Below are 8,231 nucleotides of genomic sequence, written 5' to 3'. Positions count from 1 at the left end.
GAGCAGGGGGTGATGGGCTGTGAGCAGGGGGTGGTGGGCTGTGAGCAGGGGGTGGTGGGCTGTGAGCAGGGGGTGGTGGGCTGTGAGCAGGGGGTGGTGGGCTGTGAGCAGGGGGTGGTGGGCTGTGAGCAGGGGGTGGTGCAGTGTGAGCCAATACCTGAGGGATTGTGGAGAGCGGAGGGTGGCACTGGTGGGACATCAGGTGGTCCAAAGGCCAAGAGGAGATGCAGCGTCCTTTGCACTGTATACTGCGTGGAGAGTGACTTGGCTGGGGATCAGCCACCTCTATATTCTGCTGATCAGAGTATCCTATCTGATGCCCCATCCAGGGGAACTCTGCGGGTAACTAGCGAGATGCCCTTGACTCCGGCCACCCTGGACTTGGATTTGTCACCTTTTCTTATCAGCAGCCTTGGAGACCCCGGGAACATGGTGCTGATGAACTGCCGGGTGTGTTTGGAGGACAGGTTCCTCAAACCCCTTGTTTGCTGTAAAGAACCTCTGTGCGAAGAATGCCTGAAGAGATATCTCAGTTCCCAGGTACCCTGTGCTATTCTTAGATCAGACAACTGTGTAGGGATTTAACCTGTGCAAGTATGCCTGACCCGCAGAGCTATCACTCTACTAAAACTGCTAGACAAACTACTTTGATCAACTATTCTGAGTAGTGTTTTTTTAACTACGTTGAAGTTGGCTAATCCAGATCTATCCTCCTAATCTTGTTTCCCATTTTTTTGTAGTATATTACTGAATTGTTATGAGAAAATTTAATTATCTTATTTTTGTAATTTAGTGCAATGTCATTACAAGGGCAATGGATGTGGGATGCAGTAACTTCATATGGAATTGTGTCCACAGTGCCACATAGCTGCAGGAAGTACCATTTTTATTAATAGTAGTATTATTTGAAACATTTTTACTACAACTCCTAGGAAACTGAGTGCATGTAAAAACGGAATCACTCCATCAGCTGCCAATTCCACAGGTTCTTACTGTAATGATATAAACATGACCGTCATGTATTGACCTAGTAAGTGATTCCAATATATATATATATATATATATATATATATATATATATATATATATATATATATATATATATATATATATGGCTCTTAATCACAAATGATGACACTTGTACACTTATGCAATATCACAAACCCTTTTCTTGAAAGAGAATTTCAGCTTTACGGCAAAGTAGCCAAGCTAAAAACATATTTAATCTGGCTATTTTTTCCCCAAACTTTTCTAAATGCACACTCTGATAGGTACCCCAAGTGCACTACTCTCTTTCTTATGAAGCATAACAGAAGTAACATTTACTGCAAGTCAAAAAATATTATTAAGGAGATGTATTTCCTTTCACTGTTCTCAGTTTGATGAAATTTCAAATTTAAGGCCAGCTTAAAAGCATAGCTGAAGTGGAGAATTATTCCAGCTTGACTACGTTGGTCTTTAAATATGAAATATTCACTTTAAATCCCTGACAATTCGCACTTTAGTGAATAACCCTGCAAATTAACAAAACAAAATATCATTGGATGTTTTAGAACAGTGATGACTAAAACCTGAATTTCCACCTGCAGAAGTTCAATTCCTGTGATGCTTTGTTGGCTAAAGGCTGGTAAATAAATGATGAAAGATGTGGTTTTACACCTTCTGGGACATCATTTTTGTATCCTGTCTTAGAACCTTCTGAGAAATATGTAGTTTTACATTGTAAAAAAAAACCAAAACATATATTTTGAGATCGAGATCGTGATAGCCCGATTATCGGTCTAGCCAATATTATCAGCCAATAAAGATACCGATAATGCAGACCAGGGCCGCCATCAGGGTCCTGGGGGACCCAGCACACTCTTACTTACCTTCACTGCATCCACTATATACACACTACACAAACACACTCTGCATTCATTATACACAAACACACTCTGCATTCATTATACACAAACTACACATACTGCATTCACTATACACACACTACCCAAACACACACAATGCATTCACTAATCAAATACTCTCACTGCATCCACTACATACACATATATTCTTGAAAACATAAAAAATAATTACATTTGCAGGGTTAAGGGTGGTGGGAGTTGGCATCCAGACCAAACATGTTCAGTTGATTTGTGTAGAAATTGTATTTTTGTTTTGTTTTTAATGGTATATGTACAGAATACTGGTATTGGTAACTTATCAGCTATCGGCCTGAAAGTTCAGGTTATCTGTATTAGTATCAGCTCTAAAAAAAAAAAAATCAATATCGGCCGATCCCTATTTTGAGACACTGAATAATACAAATTCTAGTACAGTATTGCGGTTTTAGAAAAAACATTCCTGACCCCCACCCTCTTTCTTTTTCTGACTTCTTTTTGTGATGGGGTCACTTCCTGTGTGGCTAACTGCATTATCTTTCTTTGCTAAGAAAATAAACCTGTCCTAGAAAATGATCAAGAAAAAAGAAAGAGAGGATGTGGGCATTCACATCTTGGGAATTTGTTTTCTTTGTACATGTTCTGTACAAACCCATATTTTAGGTAGTGAGGCTTCTTGCTAGAAAGCCTACCGTAAGTGTACATCTGATACTCTTGGCAGCAGTGCCTTTATGACAAATCAAAGCTACTGTAAATATTGTGATACTTGCAGTGGAAGTCGCAGGTCTGTGTTTGCCAGCATATCTATCTGTTTGTGTTGCAAAGAGTTTATATTTCTATCTGATCTCTATGTTCTAAAACTTGTTCAGCAGAATTTACAAAGATGAGTGTAGGTTGGCTTCATTGCCAAAGGCATGACCCATGTGAGACGGGGACTTTACACAAAAGGTGTGCCTAATGCTAATTGTGCTTAGGCCATTTAGGGTATTGGTGGAGCAGTATTCTGGTAGGTGACTGGGTTATAAGTGGAATTGGATTCAGGATGGGTTTGGTAGTAGATTTCAGTGATTTGAATTGGTCCTGGTGCTTGGAGTCTGTATGTGCAGCATACAGCACACATGTAGATATCTAGCCTTTTGCTGCTGAAAGTGTAACTCCATCTCCAGTAGTGTTATTAGGGATTGCTAATTTGTTATGTGCATGTTTGAAGTGTGTTCTTGGCACACAAGGTATGCTGGGTACAGATGAACAATGATGCCACTCAAGTCTTCCCTGACATCCATCTCCATTTAGCACGGTGGAATAATCATAACAAAAAGATCAGACTGCCTGGAGAACTTGGCCTCAGCACTGGAACTCTGCTTTAGCTTTAGAAAGGGTTCCTCTTATCAGAGGGGCTTATTAAAATGTTTTTTTTGCTTGTTTTGAGTAATCCTTAAAGCATTTTAATAGAGTAAGCTGAATCTCACTTTTTGATTATTATAACTGCCGTACTTGGTGTGGTGTTGGCAATAGTGTGTGTGTGTGTGTGTGTGTGTATATGTATATGTGTGTGTATATATATATATATATATATATATATGTATATATGTATATATATATATATATATATGTATGTATATGTATGTATATATATATATATATATATATATATATATATATATATATATATATATATATATATATATATATATGATAGGTAAGGTACCTTGCACTGTGTATATGTCTACTCACATTCAGTACAATGAAGTCACCTGTAGGATACATAAAAAAAAAAAAATTGTTGTGCACAAAATAAACAAACAGCCTCAGTACGCCACAACAGCGGTATCAACGTATAGAGGAATGCAAAGTGCAAGACAAATTGTGACGTTTGAAATTTAACCTGTAGGATATTTTAATGCAAATAACTAGATTGCATTAACCCCTTCAGAGCCAACATGATGTCAGGAGTGCCACCAGAACAAAATTATTATTTCCTAAGCTTTAGCTTAAAGGACCACTATAGGCACCCAGACCACTTCAGCTCAATGCCAGGTCCCCCCTAGTTTTAACCCTGCAGCCGAAAACATAGCAGTTTCAGAGAAATTGCTATGTTTACACTGCAGGGTTAATGCAGCCTCTAGTGGCTGCCTCCTTGACAGCCACTAGAGGCCGCTTCTGCGATTCTCAGTATGAAAATCGAATTGAACTCACGTTGGATGTCCATAGGAAAGCATTAAGTAATGCTCTGGCCGCGCATTGCACATTCGGCTCCACTCGGGAGCGGACGTCCAGCGCCGATGGAGCCCGGCGCTAGAATAAGCCTGGTCTCAACCAGAAGCTCACTGAGAATTATAGGAGTTGTAGACCCGCAGGGCAGGTAACTTCTTGCTCTCCGTTTGATGGGACAACAAACCAAGTGATTTGGTTTGTTGTCCCATCAGTCCTAGATAGGCATAGAAAGTGGCATATAGTGTAATAAAGTTTACATTTTAATAATCAAATAAGTATAGTGAATTGGTACTCCCAAACCCAGAGCCATAAATTAGGCTCACTTCACTTCGTATATGTGGTTAAGGACCACACAGCTTCTTTCAGTATAAGCAGGAAAAAATGCAGTAAGGACTGGACCACTGGATAACAAAGAAGGGAAAGGGTCGCCTTAACGGACCCCACAGCGCAAGAATCTGAGCTAAATTTGTTAGCTCAGAAAAGTGTAAGTTGCCATTTGGCATTTGTTCTACATCTGTTCACTTATACTATATAGGTTGCACTGTGTTGTGTATTTTTTTATGCTTTGTTTAAAGGTACACACAGAAAGGCTAATAATACAAAAAAGAGGATATTGAAACCTAAGGTATAGAGTAGACTCTAATATTATATTTTATCCTACACCTTCCTCTGTTCACATAAGCGCTGCACCGGTACATCTATTTGTTCTATTTCTGCTTAAAAAGATATTGCGGTGATTTAGCAGCTACGTATATCTGGTGTATATACTTTAAAAATACACGTATCACTCAAATAGTGCTAATACCTTTTTCTTTTATCATTATTTAAATCAGGCTTCCCCGAACTCCGGCCTGCCAGATGTTGCTGAACTACAACTCCCATGATTCTCAGCCTATCTATTTCATTCATAGAATCAAGAGAGTTGTAGTTCAGCAACATTTGTAGTGTTGAAGTTTGGGGAAGCCTGATTTAAATAGTCTCGTGTTTTTGAATCCTTCATTGAAGGTCCACATCTTTGCAGTACTGGAGCTGTAATCTCAGGCTTAAAACAAGGCATACATTTTCCAGTCTACCAAAGATTAGTATGAGTTACATTCCTGTGTGGCAATTGCCACCATTTTAATTCAGCTTGAAAATTAGCTAAATTAATTGCGACAGCTGCTGTTGCAGCCTCCCATTATTATTGGGATGTACTGGGACATTTTATATCTCATTTATGACCATATAATACACAATCTGTTGCATAATATTCATACTGAAATTTCAGCTGTGGTAAGTGTGTCTTGGAGTGGCAAGTAACTTTTTAGGCCTGGCTAGTAGTAAAAGTTTCAGCCCCATAGATACTTACTCTTTTCCCTGCACTCTACTATATACAATTACATGATTTTGCTATTGCATGACGAAAAGTCATGATTTTAATAAAGACACGGAGGCGAGTATTTGCATATCCCTTTCTTTACTGTCCACAACAGCAGCAAAGAACATTAACAGAATTGAAAAGAAAGGTAGTACCTGTCTCTCACACAGGCCACACCCCTTATGTCCAGTATAATACCCTAGTCCGCCTCCCCATTTCCCTCTTTCTGAAGGTGCTACACGAAAATTTAACAAACGTAAGAATATAACGTGTAGTTAACTGTCAACAAACTTCGGGCTTTTTGTAACCCGCATAACTGTGAGTCCCATGGAAGCAAGTTCATAAATAGGTTATGATGAGCCGTTTCCACTGGATGAGAAGGGTCGTTTCATCCGGGCGTGGCAGCTTGTCTCCGGCTGACTCATGCAGGTCCTGGTCAGGCTGTGAAAACACAAGCGACAGGAACCCAAAGGTTAAATCGGATCTGTGTACCCATATCAAGGCCGGAAGAGGCCGAATATACATAATCTCACCTGAGCGTCATGCCAGTGCCATTGCATCCATAAGACAAAGAACCACATACATAAGTGCAAGAACGTGTCCCACTTACCACCTGTCCGTAGTCGTCCGTATGCAGACGATTGTGGGTGGGAAAATTTGCGGAATAAAACCCTGACATACTTACGCAAGTTGGGTGGGACAATACTCGCCTCCGTGTCTTTATTAAAATCATGACGTTTCGTCATGCAATAGCAAAATCATGTAATTTTATTACAAGACACGGAGGCTCGTATTTGCAAGTTTAAAGCTGGTCCACCACTGCTGTAAACAGGTGAGTAGTTGGGCGAAAGTAAAATTCTCGGAATGTCGACTCTCTTGACCAGTCAGTCATCCTCATAAGGTCCTCCAGATGTGATAACTGATTGCTCTCTGCCAATAAACTAAGCCCTGTGCTGAGGTGAGCTCAGACACAGAACTCCTGGCTCTGTCAGGTGTAGTGGAGACAGGGAGCTGTACCTGACAGACCCCAGGTAAGAAGTCAAACCATTCCAAAATAGTTTGTCTACTTACAATAAGGGAGCACTATGGTAATGATGCTTGGAGTGTTCTTCCATTTTAAGCTACTATTTAAACATAAAACTCAATGCTGTTATGGCAAACCTATGGTACGCATGCCACAGAAGGAACTTCTGCTTGCCTGAGAGTGAAATGTTGACTGCACCTTGTGTACAGCAGTGTGCCTCCTCACTGCTGTTTTAACTGTCTGCAGTTGTCATCTGGGATTATGATTGGCAGCTTTTGGTGACCACGACATGACCCTTCATGTAAGTTCACCACATGGGAAGGGACTTTTCACGTCATGTCCTCTTGGGGGGGGGGGGGGGGGGGGGGAAGGGAGGGAGGGAGAGAGTTGTCACTGTATCCTGTTTGGTCAGATGTGTCCTGCTTCATCTTCTGGATTTTTTTTTAACCCTTTAACTGCTAGAGAGGTAGGGGAGGGGGAGGGGGCGGCAGAGGGAGATATGGTGCTAGTAATACAACTTTGTATTCCTAGTACTGTCTTTAAGGACAGACCTGGTTGTGTTGGCAAAATGTATTTCTAATTGAATTGCATGGTTTGCCATTTGATTTACTGACATGTGTAATTCTGTCCTTTTTATTTATATATATATAAATAAAAACGGGATGCACTCACAGGTATTCCAAAATGTGGGTCGAAATCGAAACGTCGATCGATTTCTATATGGATTACATGATTTAAATAAGCACCATTTGCACGTTTTGGAAGACCTGTGAGTGCATCCCGTTTTTTTCTTATTTTATATACCGGACGACTGTGGAAATAGCACCCAGGCAAGATTTCTCTTATTATAACCGTAGAAGGAGAGTGCCAAGCTTCCATTATTTTTTATATATATATATATATATATATATATATATATATATATAAACTATTTTTTAATTTTTTTTTTCTGCTTAGTGGGCTTAGCTATGGCATGTACCATGAACTCATATGAAATGCATGTAATGCGTATGTACCATTCTATATAAATGGGTAGGCAACCTTTGGCGCTTCAGATGTCTGGACTGCATCTTTACATAATGCTTTCACAGACTTAATGCTGGCAAAGCATCAGGGGAAATGTAGTTCCCAACATCTGGAGTGCTGAAGGTTGTTACCCTGGTATATAGTATTGCACGTAGGTTCCTGATGTGTTCTTAAGGATACTTACTCACTCTAACCACAATTTCACCCTTTCTGTTTAAGTACAGTCCTTTTTAAATGTCATAGACCTGTAGTTGTGGGAGTGGATTGTTCAGCTTTAAATTGCACCGCAGATCATACCTCAAGACTACACGAGTTTTCAGTAAGCTCCACCTTCTCCATTTATTTCTATTATCTCATTCCCTAGGCCCCTTTTTTTTTTTTTTTTGTACAGGTCTAACCTGATATTCGGTTCTGGCACACTCCAAATGACTTGGCATTGGGTAGTTGGGAGAAGACCACTAATGTATATGTGCACAGTATTACATCTTAATACAATACTTAATTTTAAAAAAAATATATATATATATTTTTGTTTTATAGTTAATAATGCTACACAAGTGCAACTAAAGAAAACAAACTCTCAAAACATAAATTTATGTTAAAATACCCAGTTTGTCTGTGATTTGAATTCATTCCTGGACCTAAAACAAATTCTAAGAGAAGTAAATGAGGGTTTTATAGCTAAACCTTGGCATGCTGAGCTTACAAGTATTGTCACAGAATCCAA

General features: G+C 39.6%; 1 protein-coding gene across 2 annotated transcripts in view; it reads left to right on the top strand.

Annotated features, from left to right (window-relative positions):
* The first annotated feature begins 257 nt into the window (after positions 1–257).
* The window catches only part of RNF217 (ring finger protein 217), a 108,124-nt gene continuing 100,150 nt past the window's right edge, over positions 258–8,231 (top strand). For both annotated transcript variants that reach the window (XR_010086612.1, XM_063443186.1), the window contains exon 1: positions 258–540. Coding sequence is in view for 1 of the 2 variants with exons in the window: in XM_063443186.1 (XP_063299256.1) it covers positions 355–540 (186 nt within the window). In the remaining variant the exon portion in view is untranslated. The remainder of the gene's footprint in view (positions 541–8,231) is intronic.

The sequence above is a fragment of the Pelobates fuscus genome, chromosome 2, assembly GCF_036172605.1.
Source record: "Pelobates fuscus isolate aPelFus1 chromosome 2, aPelFus1.pri, whole genome shotgun sequence".
NCBI classification, from domain to species: domain Eukaryota; kingdom Metazoa; phylum Chordata; class Amphibia; order Anura; family Pelobatidae; genus Pelobates; species Pelobates fuscus.
This window is presented reverse-complemented; position numbering and strand designations above follow the sequence as displayed.